The sequence below is a fragment of the Electrona antarctica genome (assembly GCF_951216825.1).
Source record: "Electrona antarctica genome assembly, chromosome: 13".
Taxonomy (NCBI): Eukaryota; Metazoa; Chordata; class Actinopteri; order Myctophiformes; family Myctophidae; genus Electrona; species Electrona antarctica.
In genome coordinates this window covers 17,495,720-17,522,339 of record NC_136794.1, presented here as the reverse complement: position 1 = coordinate 17,522,339, position 26,620 = coordinate 17,495,720, and the positions used below count along the sequence as shown (strand labels likewise).

Below are 26,620 nucleotides of genomic sequence, written 5' to 3'. Positions count from 1 at the left end.
CCCCTGCCCTGGGCAAGGTAGCTACTTGAGCCAAATCTAATGATGTTTTGTAAGAGTCTCCGTTTCTGTCCCATTCTGTATACAGTTTAAGAGCAACACCCATAAAAGTTAAGCTGCTGCTGTAATGGTGTGCAGGGAAGTACTCCATAAGCTGAGAAAGGCAGAGCAAGACTCTCTTGTAAACCCTCTAGGGAACTTTCCAATTAAATACTCACTCTTTTACTCTAATAAATGGCAGAGAACTCCAGCTTTTCCTACATGTCATATTTTCTCCATACCTCGGGCTATGAGATGTTGCCAAAAGTTGGGAGTCCATCTTGAGGAATTTATTTTAGGATGGTTTTAATTGTTTTCCATGTACAATAGTTTTTCCAAGCTACTGTTAAACGGAAAGGGCTTCCCTGGGATGTTGGCATGCTTCACCAGGGCCATATGTGAGGGCTTGATACAGACAGGCCTGTCTGGTTTACATTTTTGATGAGTTGTAGGCTACCATCAGTAGATGGCAGTGGGTCTGACAGCCACACTAGAGATGACATGTTCTCTGTAGGTGGTGGTGATGAAATTGTAGTTATTGCTTGTTCTTGCTTACTGTAAATTGCTCTGGATTAAGAGCATCTGCTAAATGCCTAAATTGTAGCATTGTACAAACACGCCAACAGTTTCCCTTCAGAAGTCGGTTACAGGCTACACTACAGCAGGTTAACAATAAACTTGCAAACACAGTGCCTTTTGATTGTCATCACAACATTGTTTTATTATATTGAATTAAACACAGACTAAACACTCATAACCATCTGAATAAAAACTGTTTTAATAAAGTAACAGACACATAACTATATTGTTTTATAGAGACAACATTTATTTATAACATTTTTTATTGAAGGAATGACAGACACATAATTATAATGTTTTATAGAGACATTTCTTTATCATTTAAAACAATATATTGAAGGAATGTCACAGGATAAAGTAAGCAGTTGGTCTAAAAAAAGATGAAACATTTGTAATGTGAAATAATATGGTAGGCTATTACATGCAATAGTTTTCTTGGCTCACGAGTCACCATCATCACCACAAGTACAGTCCACACATCACATAACCTGTTCACGTCTTTGATTGGCCTGCACTTAGGTATACCTGCTAGACACCCACCGTGCATGTCAATCACCAGGAGATCCTCCAATAGCAGAGCGCATCAGCCCTTGACTCCTCCCTAGTGTATAATTGAAGTTTCTTTAGTTTCTCCAGCGGAGTCCACACAGCACACGCAGTGTAGTCCGATCTGTGGAGGGATTAAATACACAACTGTCGGACCATGATGTTTTCCAGGAACGTAAACGTGTGTGCGACCCTGTGTCTATGGATTATAGTGTTACTAGCCCCGGGAAGCGTGCATGCGAGGAAGCAGGACGACACTTTCTTCACTGCCAGTATTTACCGAGCAAGATGCGCTTCGAGATGCCTCAGCCTGCACATCACTCGCATCTCGGCTTTTTTCAAGCACTCTCAGGTAGGAGCATGTGGTGGTGTTCACATATAGGCTTGTGCCCCCAAAAACAACTTTCCACTCATCTATTCTATCTGGATTCAATTTAATAGGCAACACGAAATAAATCACACATTTTATTATCTCGTCAGTGAATAATTCTTAAATTTAGGCAACCCTCATTAAAACTGCTTCCCGGGTCCACAATGTGACTGTGATATGAGCACTGAGCAGCAGGTCACTGGTACTGAGTAGCAGCTCTGGTCCATAGCTCTAACAGCAGCAAAGGGCATTAGGGCTATGGACCAGAGCTAGGTACTGACATACTTTTTCATACAGTTTTGTTGCCTCTGTGATTATTAGCCTACTGGCAGGAAAATGAGGGATCTTTCCCAATACAAGTGTCATGTGCTGGTCCCAGATCTCCGCACAGGTATGCCGCTGCGATATGACAATGTAGTTCACTTTAGTAATGAATGATGTCAATAGCACAGATGACAGATCATTTTACTATAGCCTACAAAACGAGTTGTGGATAAACAACATGGGCTACTGCTGCCTACTGCAGTATTTTGGACATGGGTTTATGCTTTGTTAATAGCCAGCCTACGTTGCCTCAATGAAGCCAATTCCTTCTGTTGTGTGTGATTAACGTAGTCTAACATGTACCATTCATTATGCATGTAAATGCGAGGGACTTCACTTTAGACGTCATATTGGTGGCCTCTTCTGTAACCAATTTATTTTATGGGCAACTTAACTTGCCCTCACGCAAGTGCAGCTACTGCCTTTCAAATTAACGACGACCTTATAAGACCAGCATTCCCACAGAGCTGTTGTGATTCACTTTATGTTTGAAGTTATTTGCTAAGGAATTAGCTTTGTCCTCTGGGTGAATAGGTATGTGGTGTCAGAAGTTGTTTTTCATCCTCCACTGGACACACTGTTCTCTGCCAGGACTCCAGAACAAGGACTTGGCCAATGATCCTTCTACCCTCTGCTCCTTTTCACCATCTATCTCCATCCACTGCCTGTGTTTTTACTTGCCTAATTTGCATTTGCAAGGCTTTTCGTTCTCTATAACCACTAAGTACATTAATCTGTATCTATTATTGTCAGGAAGATGCATTGTAAAGTGATGTTAATTGTAATTAGCTCAGATGAATCAACTCCCATTGCATTGTTTGTCTCCCTCTCTCAAGTCATGTATTATCTTGATGTTTGAGAGCATTCATTAATCTTAGGATTTCCTATGGAGCAACTGGTCAAGGATTCTGGTAGGCTATTGTTCGTATAGGGGTTTGCTATTGGGGACTGCGAATGTGTCACTGTTGACTGAGGCATGAAATCAGCCACCAGCCCACTGAGAAGTCAAAAGAGATTGAAAAGTAATTGATGAGGTTCCACCTCTAAATGGAGAGCTAATAGTCTTGATAATTGACTGCAGAGTTTCGGTCTCCTATGTGGCTAACCTCAGGTGTATTCACAGAGGGAGAAAATTAGAAGGAAATACTTCTGAAGGGTAGTTTTGGGGAGTTGATAATGGTGTCTGCATGAGCAACTTTGCAGGTCTAAGAATAGATGGCAATTGTTGCTGATACTCAGTGAGGACTGTTTTACGTACTTAGTTCTCTCTGTGTGTGCGTGTGTGTGTGTGTGTGTGGGGGGGGGGGTGTGTGTGTGTGCGTGCGTGCGTGTGTGCGTGCACGCGTGTATGGAGGGGTGGGGAGGGGGGGGGGTGTCTAGTCAGCTGCAAAAACACATGGTTCTCCTCCCCCCAGCCCATGGCCCTGGCCCTGCCACCAAATGCCAGCATCACACCTCGTAGGCTTGTAGATGATACACACTGTCTGAGCTTCTGAAATCTGATGTAAATACTTTGTCACATAATGGTCATGTCACACACCAAAAATAGATGATCTACAAGCTCACAGCTGGCACATCACATCTGCAACATGGTGTGTGAGTGTGAGCTGTGTAGATCATCTATTTCCGGTGCGGGACACCGTGGCGTAGCGGCGGAGCATATTTATTAGGTATGATGCTGCTCCATTGAGGTCACCTTCCTGCTAAATGCAGGGGCCCACTTGGGCTAAATGTGATAAGCTCTCATGTAGTGTTGCCTCGCCGCTGGCGCATGCTCAGTCAGCACAACCTACAGGTGGATCTGCTTCCTCTGGCAGATCTTATTACAGCAATGGGCCGACGGGCGCTTCAGTGCTCCACTCAAATGATTGAGACGGCAGACCCCTTAATTCAACTCGGAAAGCACTCATCCTTTAGGGGTCATTTAATACTCGATAAGGAAACCAAGACACACAATGCTTTCTGTTCTAATGGAAATGAAATGTTTCAGCAGTATGTCAAAGAAAGCCTAATTAGCCCACTGTTGGTGATTTACTTTTAATATTTTTCACAAGTATGACATACTCTGGAGGGATTGCTTCTCATTTGGATTTGGACTCATTTAGATAGTGCTAGAGACCAATGTGTTCCAACACATTTTTACAGCTGGAATTTAGAAAATCTGTTTTTCATATTAGCTTTTCTAATCAATTTGTACACTCTCCGAATACTGGTGTGAATCCGACAAAATAATTTAGCGCTTGCAGCTGCTGTGGACTCGTACCCAAGTCTGTTCTTTTATATGGCTGAATCAGGGTGCAAATCAGATGCCGTTTTAATTGTCACAAATTACAAATTAATGAAGTGGAAACAGACCGTGGCATTACAGTGTTGGGAAACTCATGGGTAGGTTATTAGTTGTCAGATTTATAGCTTCGATAGATTTATTAATGTCATACTATTTCCAAATACAGATGTATGTATTGATATTTTACTCCACTTATGGGGAACATGTCACCCCAGTACAATAGACAGAGGGGAACACCCAGCCATAAATATTAGCCTTGGACACTTTAAAATATTAAGAGCGAACTGGGGCCTCTGTTCACTAATGCTTTCTGAAAGCATCGGGCCTGTAGTGGATTATTTATGTGAGGACCTGTAAAGCCAAAAACAAGGTGTGTCTATAAGGTCTTGTTATTACATTCAAAGTCATAAAAGTAGAACATCTTAAATTCAGCGATTCATTTCCAACGCGCAGCGTAGTGAAGTTTAAGTGTTGCACTTGTGTGAGATTTGTGTTTTTTAGCGCGGGGAAGAAAAAACATTGGAAAGTAGTTTTTCCGTGTCCCCTTGTTTTTGCCTTTGATATTAAATAGCTCGTGGTGGAATAAAACCACAGCCAGCGCTCCTCTCATGTGTGGAGTTTTTCATTAGCGAAGACAGCGGATGAATAGGGGTCTATGTAGCTTGGCCTCACCTCACTGTAAATGCTTTTAAACCATGACAGTCCTGTCTGTAAATCTACCTCCCCCTCATCCCCATTGCTTGCTACACCCTTCCAGTTACCTCCTCTGACAAACAGCCTGCATTCCTAACTGGAGACAACCTCAGACCATCATTAGTTGAAATTGATCACCCACGCTTTCTTATTAACCTTGGATGTGGACAGAGAGCACATTTAGCTCACTTTCACAACCCCTATCAAATAATTCATACAAAGTGAATAATTTATGAATGAACACACACACACACACACACACACACACACACACACACACACACACACACACACACACACACACACACACACACACACACACAAACACACACAAACAGTGACACATAGTCACATACACACACAGTGCACGCACAGTGCACGCACGTGTGCACACGCACGCACGCATGCGTGCACACACACACACACACACACACACACACACACACACACACACACACTCTCATGTGCTCTCATGTGCCCTGAAGGGTTAGCTATTTGGGTGTCAGCTGAGAACCCCTGGGCTGTTGAAGGACACTCAGGGACGCTAGTCTGCGCTCTTTGGTCCTGTCTCAAAACCTGTCCAGAATAGTTCAAGGAGTCATCATAGTCACTTAGAATGGGTCTATGTTACTCATTCATTTGGCGCTCAAGAAGCAGGTGGGCCGAGCGGGACAGATTGGTTTACTCCAAATGAAAGAGGCCGATAAGAAACAAAAGATTTCCACTTTCAAAAGGAGGAATGCTGACCTCAAAGGTAAAGCGGGTTTTTGTCCATGTTCCTCTCAGATGTCTAGACAATATACAGAGATCCCCTTGGCCACCTGCTCTGACTTCTCAGCTGACACGAGCCATATCTCTGGGATGAACTCCCTGTACATGACTCCGACAACACCGAAAAGGCCGCAAGCTCACCTCAGCCACACACATAGAACAAGCTGAACCTTCTGGGCTTGTGTCTTCAGATACAATCCTATAGTAGCCTTCATAACATTTCATCATGGAGTCCTTGACAGGCGTCGAGAGTGCATAATGTTCAGACTGAGGAATGCCATGGGTGAGTCACAGGGATGAAGTCCTGACCTATAATTATTCCCCATTGGTCCCTGAGATGTTGGGGTCAGACCCGGACAGCTGGGGCAACATCCCGCTGAGCTTCTATGCAACGAGGGATAGTGTCACACTGCAAAATTAGCTGCTCCATGGATCTAGACCTGTCGTCACTGACGGATGGGCAAAGACGAGGTGTCAGAAACAGGACTGGTGATTTAGGACACGGTCTAGAGTTGTGACAACTTAAATAAATTATCCTGAGGGATTGGCTGCCAGTGTAAATGTCAAGGCTTTATTTACTGGGTGTCACCAATGGGGAATTTGGCCAACATTGATGGATCACTTTTCTTACATTTCTACACTCAACAAGGATTTCAATCATATGTACAGTTCTATATTTCCTTGAATATACACATTCTGGCACAGAATCTCTTGGCACATTCTGGCAGAGATCCTGTGAAAACCCATGGTATATCTTTCTGTTTCAAAGTTACAGTCACGTTGCAAGACGCTATTGTACACACGTGCAAAATATAGCAACTAGTCTCTTGATTTGCTAACGTGCTAAGCTTTCTGTTTTTCTGTTTTTCATCTTCTTTTTGGTATCATTATCTGCACCTTTGGTGGAAGAAATGTGCTGTTCTGGACCATACAATCACAAATTCCTTTGAAGCTCCCTGACCGTTATCCTTGACACCGAAAGCACAGCACTTACTGGTACTGGTTAGCAAATTAAACCCTTTAATGATAAGTTCTCTCCTGAGGTCTCATGGGAAATTTCCTCTGGATTACATTGTTGAAGAAGGCTTTGAACTTGACATTGAACTTAAGCAGACTTTTTGCCTGCAGACCTTTAAAGTTAGGCTCTGTCTGTCCTACCTACCTCAGTGGCGTATTATAGTGGCGCAATGCACACTCATTGCTTATTTATACATTTTGTTAAACGAGAGCTCTAACACAATACCTTTTCTAAGAAGGTGCCATTTAATTTTGTGTATAAGCTTTCCGCTTGTTCATTGATTATAATACAAAGAAGTTGCATAATCAATGAGTCAATAAGACATGAAGCACACAAGCTTTCTACCCTGAAGACAAAGCTCTCCACCACAATGCTTAAACCTGTTGTAGCCTCTGGTTACCTTTTACATTCAATCAAAATAGGTTAACCACTTAATACTTTGTCACGTGGAAAATGTAGCCCATCTACAAGCTCACAACATGTCGCAATGAATGCAACACATTGTGAGTTTGTAGACCAACTATTTAGCTATTTATTTCCATGTTTTGCTATTTTTGAAAAATAGTTATTTTATGGCAGACAATATTTGCATATAATGACAAAAATAGGGACACCAGATTTAAAGTTATTAATTGACATAATACATCTTTATTGGAACTCAGAAAATAGCCACTTGCTCAAGTGATTTAGGCCTACTCGCTCTCCCAAGGACTCCTAGGATTATCTCAGAGAGGTATCAGGACTCAGCACAATTAGGACCAATGTTTGTCTTGTTGCTGGAAGGCAGAAAGTGGCACTTCCACAGCAATTATTCTGGGGTGGGGGGGAGGTATCTGCTGTCTACACAGGAGTGCTGACATCAGTTCCTGCCGCAGTGACCTCAGGGATGTCTGTTGTAGAGATCAAACAGCGCCGTAGAAGAGCTTAGGTCACCATGCTTCACTGAAACTGACCAGAGGTCCTCCCTGGCACCGACACTGTGACCCCACTTCCCTGCTTATGTTACCCACACAGCCACAGTCAGCATACAAAGCATACCTAAAGTCATGCTGTAAAGTGTGTGTGTGTGTGTGTGTGTGTGTGTGTGTGTGTGTGTGTGTGTGTGTGTGTGTGTGTGTGTGTGTGTGTGTGTGTGTGTGTGTGTGTGTGTGTGTGTGTGTGTGTGTGTGTGTGTGTGTGTGTGTGTGTGTGTGTGTGTGTGTGTGTGTGTGTGTGTGTGTGTGTGTGTGGCCTCTGGTATTAAAAACTGGTAATTACATGTACGCTGATGGAAGAGATGTGGATTTCACAATACTTTCATTGGATGAATTGATGACTGTAATTGTGTTTTCAACAGAGCTCAAAATAATGACTCATGCCCCCCTTCCCCTGTCCCCTCTCTCTCTCTTCTTCTCTTACAGAATAATGGATCCTTGGTGTGGTGCCAGAATCACAAACAGTGCTCAAAGGTAATGAATCCAACAAATCTATTGTTTTTAGATACAGCAGAGGGATATTCACTTCATCATCATAGATTCCAAGTTCAACCACAGAGGGCTGGGGAGAACCCCCCTGTGAGGATACTCTTGATTTATAGGTGCTTCCTAGATTGCTTTTTCTTTTCCATTGCTATCCGTTTGCACTTTTAAGTAAGACTTAATGAGAGAAAACATGAACTGCGCCTCCCACCTATTGATTTATGAAGGTAATGCATGATTATTTCCGCTGTTGTTAATTTTCGGTAGGCCGTGTGCCATGGAAGCACTTCCCCGAACTGCTTGTTTGTGTTTTCATAGCCTGTACCGATGAAGGTTGATACAAAGCAGGTGTTGACGGCTCCTCTGAGAAGATGCTGCTGACATGTTCTCTCTGCTCCTTGTGGAGCTGTTGACAGGGCGCTTGCAGGCTGTGCTGTGCAGACTGTAGAGCATGGCTTATACCTTGTCATAAGACGGAAAATAGCCGATCTACAAGCTCCCAAATCGTGTTGTGAGCGTGTAAATCTGCAGTTTTTGGTGTGCGCACAGCAAAGTACGTATGTATTGTATTAAGCTGTAAAAATGGCTGCACACTCGTAGCCACGATGCTGTATATTTATTGACAAGAATCCAACGTTTCGACCTTGGAGGTCTTCTTCAGGGAATGCTCAATTGTATTGAGCCGTAGTCACAGAACGGCATAGAGATGGCACACAGCTAGAGCGGCTCACATGCCAGTGTGTTGTTTGCCTTCAAGGGCCAACAACAAGTTGCATCGAAAATCACATCCTGTGGGCAAGCGACACCGTCCGAGTATAAATTAGGGTTCAGACAGAATGAAGACGATACAAGGCGATGAAGGCTTTCAGTGCCGTCGGCTAATGAGGAGTGAAATATACATTCAAATCTGGATTGTTCATTTAACTCTCGGAATCAAATCTGCGCAGGGCAAGATGTGATCAATAATTATGCACAAGTTGACCATTCATGGCAGTGTGTCTTTGTTTGCCCTTCCTCTCTCCCCTGCATTAGAAAAACATGAATATCATACAGGAAGTGTGCTATTGCCACGGCAATGACAGATGTGGTCTTTGAGCACCATAACATACTTAGTACATGACTGATTCATTTAGCATGGGGCACTGTTATAAAAACAAATAGACTCTTATGTTTGTGTTTTTATTGATGACCATAACATATTTCATGCTCTGTGACCATGCATGGCCTCATGGTCTTAGAGGTTTGTGTGCTGAACATTTTGGCCAATCAAGGGATTACAAACGATGATTTACTGGAACTACAGGGAAAGTGGACTGACTTTATTCATTATGCTGACTTAACGTGGCCCAGTTTTTGTTGTGATTAATCACAATCAATGTCTTTTATTCACATCTGTTTGATGTCAAAATATTTCTACGTTGAGTAGAAATTCAAATCACTTCCACCATGACAATTTGAATTAGTTGACAATGTTAAGAACAATGTAGTTATTGTGCACTGTCCTTTTAATTCTATACTTACACACAGTAGTGCTGTTTCCTGAGCTCAGCTCATTAGAAATTTAAAATAGCCGAATTCTACAGGTTCGGGCTGCTAGGCGCCCCTCACACCTATGTCGCACTGCCGATCCGACCAATATGCCCATATATGGAGATCTCTGTATCTGTCAGACCTTGTGCATTTTATGCCAGTATGTAGAGAGCAGTTATATCCAGAACAGGGCACTCGTCGCCGATTATTTATTTATTGTTTTCTCTTAGCCGCCTTAGTTTGTCCGACAAGTATTTTAATGACCCATACCCATTACTTGAATGGTGTCAAACATGAAATAATGACTTGTGTAACCTACCAGACAGGTACATTATTCCCAGATTTTGTAACCCATTTTTTCACCCAGTGTCAATTATCTAATGTAATCCTGGGCACTACACTAACTCTGCCAACCTGGGGGAGGCAGCGGACCGATCTCATGCTTTCTTCTATAAATGAGGAGTCCAAGCTGCTTCTTTTTCACCTGACAGGGGAGAGTTTCCCCGGCCGGACGTAGCGCGTGGAAGGAACACGTTATTCCGACCAGTTCCTTTCCCCTCCATCAGGCGCCCCGGCTGGCCAGGGGGAGGTAGTTTAGAGACCAGGATTACTGCATGTTTTTGTGAGGGTATCTACCCTAGGGGACACGGGGAGAACATGCAAACTCCACACAGAAAAGCCCTTTCGCCAACCCCAAGTACAGTTTGTAAAGTGACAGGATGCTCACTCAAACATGGAACGTTCAAGCTGGTTGAAAAGGCTGGAATGAAAATACAGAATGATGTCATTTCACCATCATTTGGAAGTGTTTCAGACTCATGGGACTTGACCTTGATCTCTTTGGTCCGGCACTGAACACACAGAAGCGCACACAGATTTGACATTATAAAACATTGCGTGGTAGGCAGTCACTAGCCATGCCCACTAATAGTATGTGACTTTTTTACAACATTTGATGAATATTTGAGGTTGTAATGTTTATTTCCAAGCACTAACACACATGTATATAATTAATGGACTGTATAGGCAAGGTAATTCATCTGACATTTAATTATAATTATAAAAAAATCACACACATGTGAAGTGAGTGGCGCTCTTACTTCATCATCGTACATCATCATGACGTAAAATAGACACTTGTGTATTTGCTCAGACACTATGACGTAAAATTCTCCATTGATGTCAATGGGAATTTAATGTTTGTGTAGGACAAAGTTTGTGGACAGACACCAAAAGCTGGATATAGGAGGGGCTGGCGCCCCTCAAAAATATATGCATATCATTTTTACAAGGGATGTTCACTGTTGTCAGTGAATTCCTCATGATCTGTACCCAAAGACTGCTTGCAAATTAACCATTCAAATTAACCTTTTTTAAAAGGATGCTAATAGCATCTGGTATTCCTAATCCTAATACATCAACGACTCAAAATACATGAGGTTAATTTGTCATCAAGTTTGACTCTGGTGCTTTAAAGTAGATAGAGTTGTACTCCTTTAGAAGGCAATCCTTTGTTTTCAGCATAATGCAGTGAAGCTTGTTTCTCTCCTTTCCACAGTGATAGCCAACATTGGTTCTTGGCACCAGGCATTCCCCAGTCATTCATCAGAATTTTTATGTTTGAAAAGGCTTTCGCTGGCTGCAAGTCCAAGCACAGCACACTGTTTTCATAATCATCCAACATTGCTGAAACTCTGCAAATGTCAGAGATTCTTTAATGGACTTCTTGTTCTCTCTCCTCTAACAAGCATGTCACTTTGCACTTCTTTACCCTACTTGGAGGCTGATAATTTATCGGCAGCTGGATTTGATGAAACATCTTAAAATCCAATAATACCGGTATTACAGTGCTCTGCTATTCGGCTATTCCATATAGTTTGAAAAGGTCCCCCAAGATTTCTATTCCTGCTTCATATCCAAGGAAATATATTTTTCTTTGGTTCAGTTATTCTTGATCCATCCAACTAACTAGGTCATGACAATATGCCGCTGTTTAATTTGGGTCCACATCTCAGGGCTTCAGGAGAGCACATACTGTAACCACACTTCACATCTCCATCTTTATGGGCTGTGTGTGTGTGTGTGTGTGTGTGTGTGTGTGTGTGTGTGTGTGTGTGTGTGTGTGTGTGTGTGTAGTGTGTAGTGTGTGCAAACACAGAGCTATAGTGGGAGCTCTTAACAATCGTACCAAATGGGCACATGCTGTACAGTGGCTCCCAGTGAATAGCTCTACATCCTCTGATTAGCCTCTTCACTTCATGAACAGCTCACAGTCAAACAGAGAGACAAAGGCAGTGGCTCTCAGGGAGTGCGGTGAGGGCAACAGGCCTGTCCACCCATGGGCTCTGTTAAAGAGCCACAGGGAGCTCCCCGCCGGTGAAGATAATGTGTGGAAGGGCTGCTTAATTATTTAGACAAAGCTGTTGTGACCCCGTCCATCTGTCTGCGTTTCATGAAATCAAAGCCTCCCGTCGTCCATTTGAGAGGGGAAAGCCATCTCGGGCCATCTCATATGCAGTGTCCAGAGTTGGCCCCCACTCCCAGAGTCCCTATTGTCATTATAATTAACCTGCTTGCCCTTTCTCTGGGGCAGAGAGAGGTGGCGTTTGGAGGCCTGGGGAGTCATTATCATGCCATAACACTAGTCCAGCAGAGCAGCTCCATTCAGCAGAGAGACGCCAAGGGGACAGGCAGCAGACTTTTCTATGACCTATTGTCGTTTTATCTTTCTACTGTTAAGGCATCTCACTCGAGGAGTCTCGATGTGCTCCCTAAAAGTTTAAAGACTCTAGGGTGTTCTCGGTTTCTGTTGGGAAAGAAAAGTGGGAATTAAAGTTTCTGCAAGTGTATGAGAGAGAGTGTGCAGAAGTGGCCAAGAAGCTTTCCACATTCAGAGCATGGCTGATATTAACAGGGTTGCTTTCCCCCAAGGGTGCGATCCAGACTCCAAATCAAATGCTAGGATTGACTTTAGGCAGCTAAAAGCCAGCCTGCAAATAAGCAACTGCAATTCATTACCCAGGGCTGGAAAAGAAAAACAAATCTGTGTATTATGCCTGCATGATTTGGCTTGTGAAGTCATTAAGACATGGTCATTATTTAGAGGTCCTCAAGAAAGAAAGAAAACCACATACAGCATTTATAATAAACAGAATCAAAACTGTTTAACTGTTTGTTCATTCATTGTACACTTCTTCAACAGTGACACTTAGAGAATAGTGATCACTAAGCTGAAATGAATTAAATCACACATTTTTGCTATGGTATAGCTGATGACAGCTTAAACAACTTAAACCCTATATACGTCATTGACCGGATTGATTGATTGAATACTTTATTAACATGATTATTATCAGTACAGGACTACAGGTAGTACAGTCAAAGGTTATGCTAAAAGGATTACACAAAGTGCCTCCAGGGTCTATACTAGGCTCCCTCTTTTTCCCCAAAATGCCAATCTGTTGCAACGTGTTGTGAACTTGTAGATCGGCTATTTTCACCTAATGTTCACCCTCAGCTAGAATAGGATGCTGGGCCTAGTTCAAGTGGTTAAACCCAATGTCACGCTGCTACACGTTATTCATGTAGAAAACCCACTAATTTCACTGAGCAACACAGACATACAACAAAGTATATATTAGCCCTTAGGAACCAACATTGCCTGGAGACATGCTATTTATTGGCATTGAGTCGTGCATGTTTTTCATATAACTCACTCAAATTTCCAGGTGCCTCTTTTCATTCCTCTCTTTTTGTCCCGACCTATCACACCCTAGTTATACACACCAGAATAAGAATAAAGGAGTGTTTACACTTTTGGATTACATGTGTCTTAGTTTTGCATTTAGGAAGCTTTTGGAGCGGCTTTGCTGGAATGACAATAGTTGGAATGCTACTATGTCTTTCATTCAAAAGTGTCTTTCAAAAGAACGCTGTCAAGCCCTGCTCCCAACCCCCACATTTTCTCACGGCAAAAATGAACCGGGCCAAGTTCTCCAGCGGTAGTGTTTTTCTAGGTCAATCAGTCCAATAAAATTAAATTGGTAGCACTGGCTCTGGTCTGAATATGCATTAATCTTTATTAAGAAGAAAAATAACAGCATATGCAGAGGGAAAATATCACATTCCTCGTTGGCTACAAACTTGAAGAGTGTGTCATGGCAATTTACTCAGGACTTCGTGTGGCCTTCTTTTCTTTGGCGGTGGGCAGTATATTTTGGGGCGCAGTGAAAAGATCTGATAAAGTAGGTGGTGGTTGTTGAAGGTTTATGGTGGGGGCATGGCTGGGATTGTTGTGCGCTTGGATAGACTTCAAAGCACCTTTTGGTCATGTTGAGGCCAGACGTCCGTCTCAACACCCTGCTTCGTCCTCACAGATGACAGACCACACCACCAGCGCAACACCTCAAAGCACGCTGTGGTGGTGGAAATGGCTGTCGAGTTGGCACTGTCTGGATTCTCTGTCACTTTTACAGCTAAATCATAGCAAGTGTAAGATTAAAGAGCGGTGCACAGCCAGTTTGACACATAATGAGTTGTAATAAATAAATATGCCTATTATAATAACTGAAAGATTGCTTGGGAGGGGGGTATTTCTGCTGTAGGTACAGACAAAAGACGCATCACTAAGGTTCAACAAAGGTTGTCTTTTGGGGGTTTTGAGGCAATGTGTGTGCTTGTGTGTGAATGTGTGGGTGGCAGAGGAGAATGAAGTTGCTCTGGTCAGTCCCAGCAGGAAGGACCTGATCTGGACATGGCTGTTAAGTTTCATGGGCTGAGGAGGGGGTTGCTTCATTGGCTGCTATCTGTGGAGCTCATTATTCACATGGTGGGTGGCAGAGGGTGAAACCCCCCACAGCAGGACCAAAGACAGGCAGAGGAGAGAAACCTGAAAGGCAATGGAACTAAACCAGAAGTGTTGACTGACTAGTTCATATCTAGCTAGCACAGCTCTCTCTCTCCCCCAGGAGCAGCACTGTCATGAAGCGCTATATATATATATATATATATATATATATATATATATATTGGTTTTATTTTTTTTAATACAAGATATACAAGGAACATAGTAAACGAACAAAAAAAAACTAAAAACAGAAACAACATCCACCTGCTAGCCCTGAGGGGAGAATAGACTTGTAGAAAAATAAATGTACGATAATAAACAAGACAAGACAAAAAAGGATTAGGAAAGAAACTTGTAGGCAAGAAATGACCATATAAAAGAAGCTAAAGGGATAATAATCCATTAAAAAAATGTATTATTATCGCAGGTGATTTCTAGGTGAATAAAGGATGAAAGGTCTTTTATGCAGCAATATAACATTATTTAACATAGAGCTGATCTGATATTTCTATTTTACCGCAGGAAATCAACCACTTAACCAAGAACCAAATAAATGTTGTATCAAGCAATGTTTTCATTGATCCCACTTAGGACATGTAGAGTGCCTATACAGTTTTCTTAGATAATCAAAGCTTCACAACCGCTCCTTGTCTGATGGAATTTAATTCCACACAGTACAGATTCTCTTGAAGGATTATTTAATCAAAGCTGCTCTCACCAATAATGTCCAGGCAGTCACACAGTCTGTTCTCTCAAGTGTTTATGCTCATTCTGGGGCTGTATTGGCAGAATGTGTTGGCACACTTAGCGGATAGCTTAAGAAGTCATCTGTTGATGCTGTCATCCCCACCTAACTCAATTCTCACGTGTCTCCATCCATGGCACACTAGAAAAACGATGTATCTAAATTGTTTTTCTTTTTTACTTTGTTACAGAACTGAGTGATCTTGCTAGCTAGCAGTCATGTTGGAGAAGGGACGATTAGAAAGAGAGTGTCGAAAAGCTATTATTATACACAGAAATATTCCTCAATGTTAATGCATCAATTTCATCTGTTTGTAACTCAGAGTGTACATTTAACTCTCAATTTAAAATGTACACTTACAATTTAAATGTACATAGGCTACAACTCTCAGGATTTGATTTGATTTGATTTGGATGGTTTACTGTCATGATGGCTTCTGGGTTCTCATTTCTCAATGCATCCAGATTGCATTCAAAGCTGCTGCGTCGTCCAGTTAAATCCCATGGATTGCCTCACTGTGACAGACAGCGTTGGAGGGATGGATAACATGAATGTGTGTCAGACAGAGACAGACAGAGACACTCAGTGATACTCAACTCTCCCATCCTTTTTGACCCTGAGGTCAGTATTTCAGCACAGTAGTTTACAGTCTGTCGGGAAGGATTACCGCCTTAATGCACATCTATCTGCAATGGAAAAATACACTAACCTTTATTCATTTGTTTGGTCTTTAACTGCTTGGATCTCCAACTAGCTCACAGTGGTGTAATACATAGCACAAGCCCTTGATGTGCCCTATGTCCCCTTTATAGAGCAAACCTTTGTGATCTTGTTTTTTACAGCGTGGCTCTGCAGAATCTAGATTGTTTAGAAGAGCGTCTATGTATCTATCAGTTTTTCTCCTTTTTTTGCGGGAGGTGTTGCAGTTCAAATGTAGCCAAAATGACCTTTGCTGTAAAGGGGCAGTTAGTGGGAGTCGGCACGGGTGAGTGGGATTAGTGGATTTGAAGTGTTTTCTCAACCCCATATAAACAAGGGGAGATAGTGGCGGAATGTGACTGCAGCCCAGGATTAGGTCAGCCTGCCCTCAAAGTCTTGTCACGTTCCACATGTTGTGACCTACATTGTGACTGAATCAGGTTTCAAATCATAACCCCTCTCAATTTAGACGACACACGGTGCTCGGAGTGGTCACAACGGGAGGACGCCAGCGGAGTCCTGAAAACCTTTTAGCCTTGTTTACTATGCACCAGACGCTCAGGGGAGGACATTCCCATAACAAATAAGCTTTTCTCGTCTTCTCTGCGGAAAATGTGAGCCGATTATCATAGCTCTAAATCTACTGTGTCGGAAGTTTAAATAAATGGCCTTTTTCTGCTGGGAAAGCATGTTATCGTTTGATGATCCCGCATTTTCCAGCTCTGCTTGCTTTCATGCGTCTGTCACGATGACATTGTGGCGGTTTGCGTCGTCGCTGTGATGGCGAGGGAGCACACGGGGGCGAATACAGTAAATCATCAGAGATGTTTAGCAGAGTTAAACATGGGACTGAGGGGGAGAGGGATTAGCTTTCCCAGGCCATGTCACAGTGAAAACATGACTACTGGCCTCTTTATCACCAATCTGACCCCACATGACGGATACATCCTGTTGAGTCTAATTGTCATGAAATGTAAACTGAGGCCAGAGGAAGGTGATAACTGAGGCTCTCGTTTCAGCCACTGTAATTTGGAACCTTGTCGTCGCATAATGTACCAACATGAGGGTGGTGAGACCTTTTAACCACTTTCAACCTGGCATCCATAACCTGGACACAAATAGAGGATTCTACAAGCTCCCATCTTGTTGCGTTGCGATATGAGCATGATTTCCATTTTTTTGGGCAAAACACTGTCATATGACAACGTATAAAATACGGCATAACATATTTCTTCATACGACAAATAGCCAAAAATAGCCGATTACCTGGCTCACAATGTGTCGCGTATGTCACGTATCTGGAGAACTGTCCGAACGATCAACTTCAAACTCGGTGCGCGTGTCGCTGACGGCCCGAGGTTGTGCTGTGCCCGGTGTTTGTCCAGATAGTCTTAATGAGACGCCTATATGGGGATCTATATGGAGATCCAGAACCTTAGGTAGGTATGGGATCCATCGACTTAAACTTGGCTTGCATGATGTGTCAAGTGGGAAGTCAGTTGGATCAGTGGATCTACCAAATCCACATTTGGGTATGACTGACACAGAATCCATTATGTGGGCATAAAAGAGACACAGACAGACAGATGTGTACAACAGATGCTCTGACGAGTGCGGGCATTGCATAACTAGCTGATTAGGCCGGTGTCCGTCTAGTTTTCGAAATTTAGAAAGTTGATATTTTCTTTGAAATGTCTTGAAATCTTTCTCCTACAATGACATGCCCAAAATAGGGATGCCAGGTGAAAGTGGTTAAGTGGTTAAGTTAACCCCGTGCAGTTTTGATAGTTTGTTGCATCAGTCTGTCAAGATGATGGACTTGTTCAGAGACAGACAGTTGGTGTGTGTGTGGGCGTCTGGATGAAACTTCAGAGTCATTAAGTATTAAGTGACCGCTATTGCATTCCACACAGCAGACAAAGGCTAGCCCTATATGTGTGTGTGTGTGTGCGTGCGTGTGTGTGTGTGTCTGTGCGTGTGCGTACACACACAGTGTGTGTGTGTGTGTGTGTGTGTGTGTGTGTGTGTGTGTGTGCGTGTGTGCGTGTGTGCGCGTGTGCGCGCGCGCGTGTGCGTGCGCGTGCGTGTGCGTGTGTGTGTGTGTATTGTTTTTCCCCTTCTCATAAATAAGGCAGGCACCTCTGATTGTGGGGTATATGTATAATTCATGCCCCCCGCTCCTCCCCTTCTCTTTCTCCCTTTTTTGCCAAGTGATTCCTTGTGGTCTCTTTGTTGTCTGCGCCCTCAACTGCATTTAAATTAATAATTAAAGTGATACTCAAAGAATGTCTGTGATAGTACCTGCTAAGTTGCTCACCGTATTTGAGGAGCTAAATAGAAGTCTTTAACTGGACACATTTCACCCAATTGAAGCACCTTGTCAAGACTATAAGGTGCTTGGAATTTTTGGAAGATATTTCCCTGTCAAATAAACGTGGTGGGCAATGTATATTATGCTCATGATTATGGTTATATAATATATATATATATATTTCAAAAAGAGAAATAAACCTTCCAAGGAAGGGAATGCACACCCGGGGAACAAAGACGGACAATTTACTGCATCATCAACCTATCTATTAGCACGACGCGTTTCGCCGCGAGCTTCGTCAGCACCTGACGCACTACACCTACACCTACATAGCACCTGACGAAGCTCACGGCGAAACGCGGCGTCTAATAAATAAGTTGATGATGCAATAAGTTGTCTTTGTTCCCTGAGTGTGCAGTCCCTACCTTGGAAGGTTTATTTCTCTTTTTGAAGTCTATGCCTGCTAACTAGACTTGCACCTCCCACAGGGTTTTTTGGATGTGCAGGAGTCCCCTTTTTTGTCTCATATATATATATATATATATATATATATATATATATATATATATATATATATAAAATACTAGAGCTTATCAGAATATGAAAACATGTCCAGTTACATTTAGGATATTGCCATTTCTGTTTAAACACTTAAACCTTATATGCAGCACTTTGTTGACCAGGTGCCAGGGGGAGATTCTTGGTCCCCTCCTTTTTTCCCCTCCACGTCAAATCCTTTCACCGAAAATAACCTACAAGCTCACCGCATGTGGCAAGCTTGTTCAGAATGTACGCCTATTAGGGTTCAAGTGGTTAATTTATTTTAAATTTGTATTGGTGCAGCAGTGGCTCAGGAGGTAGAGTGGTCATTCAATCCCCAGCTCCTCCTGGCATTGCGTCAAAGTGTCCTTGAGCAAGAAGACGCTGAACCCTAACTGCCCCCTACGAGCAGGTTGGTGCCTTGCATGGCTGCCTCTGCCGACAATGCGTCACCGTGTGAACGTCATTCTGAAATGCTTTAAGCTGTTGGAAGACTATAGAAAAGCATTAAACGCAAGAGAATCTACCAATAAATGATGGATTTCCTTTTCTTTTCAGATTTCTTTGCTCATTATTCCCAAGTGTAATGTTAGATAAACACCTTAATGTTCAGTTGGAACGACAACGCGCATGTGTGAGTGTGAGTGAGTGAGAATTTCAAGCGTTCAGATTGTTGTTAATCCACGTTTTTGATCTACCTAATCCTGTTTTTGCACACACCTGTGTTGGTTTATGGAAGTCAAGAAACAAAAAAAACACGATATCAGATGGACACACCCTAAAAGTACTTTAAACAGTCACAGGTAGCATAAAGCTGAGAAAATAGTGTCTAGACTGTAGTAGCCCTGGGCAGGATATCTTCTTGATTTACTTGGTAGATTTTTACAGTCCCATGACAGCTAATGGCAAGTCAGAGACCTACTGGAACGGATTAATGGCATATGATTTTATACTTATTCACATCATAGCCCCGACACCTAATGATATATGTTTCTACTCCAGATACTGTGGATTCAATCTGCTATGATAGTCCCCGTGTGCTTCAGTGGAAAGGCAATTCCTGATCAGATATTTCTTTTCATTTCAGCCATGTCACGCCATTCTGTTCTTTTTTCTTGTAAGGTTTTAAGGACATGGGTGAAATAAAGGCCTTCACTTAAATAGGGAATTTGGAAGGAAATGGAGCAGTCGTTGAGTTCTGTAATGCAGTTTGAAGTGTGGCCTGTGCCACGAATGAGAATGAGGGAGAACGCACGGAAGACAGGAAAACCATCAAGACTAATGGTGCTCATATAGTGGCTTCCTTTGAGAGCAATGGGATAGAGAGAGAGAGAGAGAGAGAGAGAGGGGATAGACTGAGATAGTAGAGAAATAAGACAAGGAGGTGAACGTTAGGTAGAGAGGGACAAACAAGAAGTAAATTCAGGAGACAGATTGAATAAGAACAAGTCGCAAAGCAAGGGATTGGTGACCAGTGCTTCGATGGGTCGATAAATATGAGAAGCGGGCAGAGAGCTGCTGGAGTAATTGAGTCTGGTGGTCGCGAGCTCGAAAAGCACCATGGCAGCAGAAAATAGCCATAACTCAAAGAGATATGGGTGTGAGATTTACTGTGTGTGATCAACAGCAAAGATTCCACCGCCGGTATGCGACTTTCCCAGCGGAGCAGGGTGCCCTGGCTCCGTCCCAGGGGCAACAAACGCGGCTCATAAATATCCCCTGGCAGCGACCAGCGCCTGACACTGAACTTCAGGGCCAGGATCGATAGGTTCAGCTCCCAGGGCTCATCTCTCTCTGTTTTATGGGATAATAGGAAAAACACATACTGTGCCGGGTGGGGGAATGCTGCACTCGTGTAGGTGACCTCTGAGAGGAAGGATTTGTTGACACAGAAAATAAAAATAAAGCTCGAGCATGGGCAGAAGTGGGCAATACTTAATTACTTTTTTTTTTAACAGTTACAAACTACAACTTCAGTCTTAATTTCTCAGCTAACACTACACCTACATCTCTCCCCACGATTATATGAATACTGTCAAGGCAGTATGGGAGAATATCTTGTACTATTAGTATGAATTATGTTCCATCTTTTATTATGTCTGCACTGTGTATTGTTAAGCCTGCGGCGGTCTTGACTGGTAGCAGTTCATGGTTCATTAACCGAGCTAAAACACGTCCGTGACATTTTATATATACAACTTTTTTTTTCTTTCTTTCTCTCCATCGTTTATTTTGGGAAGTCAGTTCCTTTTTTTATTCCTTTTTTAAGGATGGGACAGCGATAACCATGCCCCTGCCAGCATTGAGAAGAGACCATGAGGATGCATAACCGTCCTCCATCCATCCTGTTCTCTCTCCAACCCCCATCTGGTCTGTCATCCTTCCCACCACCTACCGCCCCTCTGCTCTCTCCTTCGCTGTGACAAAGTGGAGACGGGCTGTGGCATTGGCTGCCATTCAGCTCGAGTCTCTCATCGGCCCCACAGAATGCCTTTCAAGGTCTCCCAGCATTGCGACTGCTGCGTTTTATTACAGCGTGAAATGGGGAGTGAAAGACCCCTATGGATGGTCCTATTTAACCATGCAGAATGTGTCACTTTTGGAGAGAAAGATAAGGTCACAAAGGGAAAATCAGCAGTACAAATGCCTCTGTTAGAAGGCGCAACCAACAGCTCAGGTCCATACAAGTAGCCCTTGCTCGCTGTTGTTTAAACTGAGAGCAAGAGCTTTTGACATCCTTTTTTTGTGTGGAAATTGTTGTACGGAAATATATTAATGGCTCACAGTATATTGACATGCATCACGCTTGTTTTTCAGACAGATGGTAGCTTGGTTGCCAGCTTCAGAGGTTTGCTTGAAGGAGAACCATACGCTGGCACCCGAACTAAACAGATGCACCATGTCCAGCCCAATTATGTCCTATACTTCAGCATCATGTGGTCTTTTCCCTGCTGATGTCCCCTTGACCAGACACATGTCTGCAAGTACTCAGTTTGGACTGAGGACTTGCAACAGCTGATATTCTCTGTTTGATTCAGCAGCAGAAAACTGTGTAAATAAGAATCAGGGATTGATGAGAGCACCTTTGTAATTATATACAGCCGTCCTATTTGCTTTGGCAAGACATCTGTCGTCAACCCTCCCCTTTCCTACTTAAATGTCGGGTTGTGGGTGTGTCTAGTGAGAATCGCTGACAGATTGTCAGTTATCAGCACACCTGCAGAGAGCTCTATTGCATGACTCAAATGCTTATCTTTTTTTATGAATACGTTTTATGACATATTCATTCCTTCACAAAAACAAAAAGACTTCACAAAAACAAAAAGACACACATAAAAAAATCCTTAAGTTATCACCTTCAATTTTACTATCAGCATTTATGTATATTCTTAGCAAAAGACAAAAATCTGCCAATCGTGCCAAATGAGATGCAAACATTGATTGAGTTGGATAGACATCCCTAAATCCACAGTACACTTTGTGATCTTTGTTGCATTGAAGTCTCTATAGTACATGTGCTGTCTTAACAAATTCTGTTTGGCATGCCAGCTTAACCATCTCGAGGTAACCATCATTCTATTTTCACTTGCTGTAAAAGAAGCTATCTTAAAAGAAAAGCCTATTTCTTTAACCGATGGAATGCATTCATTCTCTGCACACAAGATCTTTCAATTGGGAAAATGGGCTTGATCCCCAGGCTTATGAGTGCATGTTTGGTGATTTGTAGAAGGGATTTGGGGGGCTTTAGCATGTGCGTCTGCTGGCTGAATTTCCTGCAGACACTCCGGTGGAGCACAAGTCATTGCCTCAACACCTTATTGTCCTAGCTATAGCACGCGGCTCCTGCATGAGGCTGGGTGCTGCTACAGCTGCCTAGCGACCGCCTCAGGCTGTAACCTCGGTGGACTTAACCTCGGCCAGAGATAAGGACATCGTAAGGTCACGTTATTACTCTCAACAGACCAAGCGTCATTGCAAAGACCCCATGGAGTGTGAGGCACTTTATGGACCTAACGGTTTTCCTCATATGTCATCTTTAGCTTTCTTGAAACTATTTAAGTGGTTTTACCTGATCTCTGCCGTCGATCTCGCAGTCGTTTTTTTTGGAACACTCGGCTGTCGTAATTCAGTGGCTTTTCCTGCGAGGTGTCCAATGTTCACTCTGGCACTCCGCTTCATATCAATGGAGAGATATATATCCCCATGAAGTAATTAAACAAATAGCAGCCCCGCCGCCTACTCTTAACTGTAGAGCCTGACGTTTAACACTTGAGCGGCCAGACAGCGCTCCTTCAGGAGCCTAGACGAGACCAGGCAAGCGCAGTGGGTAATGGAGAGACGGGGCACGGCTTGTAATTGAGAACTGGCAGGAAAAAGCGTTGAGTCCTGATTGCTACTACGCTCCTCCAGAAGCCAGGTTTACGCTTCGTCATGTGGCCCTCCTCCGCTCTCCATAAAAAGCAAATAAACTTTTCACTGTCAATGGCAAAATAACGACAGAGCGGCACTAATGAGCTAATTAAAGACCCATAAACGCAGACTTGGCTCTCCATGACTGTGATGTGTCATTTCTTACATCGAAGTTGCATTTAATACATTCTATTACATGCCTGCGCTCACTCGGCCTCTGAGACACGGGTACATACTGTACTGTGCGGTCAGAGTACCTTACTTACATAACATTAAATTACTTTTCTGATATGCAGTTTTCAGAAGATGGGCTCCCTTTGAAACGAGGCGTTGCAGAAGGTTTTGTGGCCAAAAGCTCACCTCAGAAAACCCTCAACTCCTTTTAGCACCACATATACTACTCTGTCAACGACAAAGCCCTCCCACCACCGCCGTCGTTGACCGACATAATGTGGACTTTCCCCGACGAGTGAGGAACGCGGTGGAATTTGTTGAAAGTTAGCTATGCTGCTGAGTCTCTGCCTCTCTACTGTATCTGGCTCAAGGGGTCTAAATTGAATAGGGGTTGAATGAGTGACTTTGGCAGGTTCCTGGTTAGTGTGGTTTGGGCCAGTCCCAGTTCCACACAGAAGCAGCCCAGTGGTGGTTTCAGTGTGGGAGCTGGAGCTCCCTTCTCTCTCATGTTGCACCGGCTCTCTCACAGCGGCCAGCAGTGGGAGCAGCAGCACTCAAGCCCTGCGGGCCTCTCAAGCCCATGCGAACATGCCCTTAATGATGGTGGCATTTGCCTGATTCTTTTGGACATGCATGAACTTTCATGTTAAATTCCATTTTGTTGTACTGAATTCGATTTGCTGAGGGCGAGCTGTTGTGTTTAACAGAGAGAGGAATTTGACCGTGTTGGGTATATTTTCATTTTTCATTTTCAATTTTCTCATCCGTTAGCTTCAGCTAAATGACTTTGAGCTATACAACCACTGCGATGGGGCTTTTTCTTTCATCCTGTGCCTGTGCCAAACATCCAGTAAATAAGTTCCACGTGTTTCAAAAGGGAATCCCAAGAACATTTTAACTGGGGGTGTATCATCTATTAAGCATTCTCTATTCAACATGCTACAGGGAAAGGTGAATCTGTATCAAGTCCAGACATGAGGAGGGGGGCATGGGTGTGTGTGTGTGTGTGTGGGGGGGGGGGTTGTTACAAGGGGTAAGTAGTGTTGAGGCATTGAAGATAGAATTCGCCAAGGCCGGTGCCAGACAAAACCCCAGCATCAAATGGACTTCCAGAGTCAAGCTGACGGTTTGCTTTCCTCTGCTCATAAGGAACAACCCCTTTGGCCCGCGCGCCCGCTTTTGTAGGGGATTGTTTATGTTCCTTTAAGGTATGCGGGGCATCTGTAACAAAGAGGTGCAGTGGGTTATTGTGGTGAAGGTGCAGGGGAAGTGCCTGAGTGAACCGCCTGTCAGACAACACCATCTCTAAACAGCCATATACGCTTTGATGTGGTGGCGCTCTTTGAAGAACTGACACCCTTCTCCTTTTCTCACAGTGCCTGGAGCCCTGCAAGGAATCCTGGGACCTGAAGGAAAACCAGTGCCAGGATTTATGCGAGGTATGTCACAAACCAACCGCCCCCAATGCCATGGCTTTACCCTCCGACTCAAGCGTTTAAGGCTCTCGAGTAAGAAAACAAAAACGTTTGAAAAACTTTGAGAGGAGTGTGAAGCAGGCCCTTTTTTTCTGTACAATAATGGCACTGTGTAAGGTTCAATCAAATCTGTGTAACTTACTCGCTACACCAATGAGTCACACGCCACGAAATGTAAACAGGGCAATCCCTGTTAGCTCACAGACCAGCCTTCCTGAGGCCCAGCAGTCTGTCTGGATGTAAAAAGTAATCTGACATAGATTTTTTTCCCCTCTGTGCTCCTCCTCTCCTCACTGCCCTCAGCCCCTATTTCCCAAGAAGCACTACGAGTGTCTGACAAGCTGTGAGTTCCTGAAGTCGGTGGAAGGGGTGAAGCAGGGCGACTGCCCCGCCCCAGAGAAGGCCAGCGGCTTCGCTGCAGCCTGTGTGGAGAGCTGTGAAGAGGACGCAGAGTGTTCGGCTGTCAAGAAGTGCTGCTCCAACGGCTGCGGTCACACCTGCCAACTGCCTAAGAACCTCTACAAAGGTATAACACTGCCCAGCCTAAGTTAGTTAGCTAAGCCACTGTGTCCCAAACAGTGGTTCGGGACCCATTTGTGGGTCACGGATTAATTGTCACGAATCGAGTAAAAGTCCAAATGTTATTTTTCTACATTAAAAGAAATATATATATCAAAATATTTTTATACATTTCAAAACAGACAAACTAATAAATCTTGTCCATTTCCATAAATAAAAATAATGTTAATTGGGAAGTAGTGAAAATAGCTGATCTACAAGCAACGTGGTGCAAAGTGACGCGTTATGTGCTTGTAGATCTGCTATTTTCACTACTTCCCAATTAACATTATAGTCTAGTCTACTAGTCTAATCTCCCTCTTGCGTCTCGACCTGAAAAGTTTGGGAACTACTGAACTAAGCCATGCTTGATATATCTATTGAAATGCATTGGAAAAGTATTGCCATAAAACATTGTGTAATAAAAATGTGAATTATTTGCAGATTCAATACAATATGATTTAGCCATAACAAATGTAGCCATGTGGTCAGTTATAGATGTTGTTTTTGTGTGTCTATATAAATGCAAAAGATTTGTAAACCCTCATCTTTTACTTGAACTCACTTCCATTTTTACCCTCAGCCAAAGAGCGGTCTTGCTGTGTCTGCTGTAAATTATCATACATCGATGGTGTCATGTTATGCTGGATAAGCTTGAGGGTTTCACAGTCACAGATGTACCCAGCAACCTCTTGCTGTTGTAAAATGTTTTAATAGCAGTGCCCAAGGCAGCCTGATGTTCTGAGGGTGCGGAGCCATTGTGTGAGAGAGGACTTATAGCTTCTACACTCGGAGTTGGAAGTCAGAGCTCTGCTGTATATAATATCACCACACATTTGCTGCTAGCCTTGGGCCATAACAAAGCAGAGGAAGAGGTGGAACTCTGCGTTTGGTGGAAGATGAGAGTCTGAATTCAGTGTTGAAATGCTGCAGTGACATTCCACTGTATGTCTCTGTGCGAGTGTCTGCACACGTGCGCATGTGTTTGCATGTGAGAGTGTATTGAGTGCCCCCAAGAGAGTGCATTATTATTTATATCATGTTTTGGATGAAATGTGGAGGCCATTCTGCATCGACGTCACCGTCGGTAAGACGAGCGGTGTATTGACAGAGGAAGATGAAAGGCTGCATTGCCTTGAAAAGTTCAATACGGAGATCTAGTCAATGGAAAAGCATTCACCTTACCGACGGACCTTCAGATCAAACAGTAAAACCACTGAGTCGGTCCAAACTCTGAGTTGGTGATTGATC

General features: G+C 43.3%; 1 protein-coding gene across 1 annotated transcript in view; it reads left to right on the top strand.

Moving 5' to 3' along the window:
• Nucleotides 1–1,284: 1,284 nt before the first annotated feature.
• The window catches only part of anos1 (anosmin 1), a 43,534-nt gene continuing 18,198 nt past the window's right edge, over nucleotides 1,285–26,620 (top strand). The window contains exons 1-4 of the mRNA XM_079518320.1: nucleotides 1,285–1,513; nucleotides 8,025–8,072; nucleotides 24,713–24,775; nucleotides 25,115–25,337. Coding sequence (XP_079374446.1) covers nucleotides 1,319–1,513; nucleotides 8,025–8,072; nucleotides 24,713–24,775; nucleotides 25,115–25,337 — 529 coding nt within the window. The 5' untranslated portion in view covers nucleotides 1,285–1,318. The remainder of the gene's footprint in view (nucleotides 1,514–8,024; nucleotides 8,073–24,712; nucleotides 24,776–25,114; nucleotides 25,338–26,620) is intronic.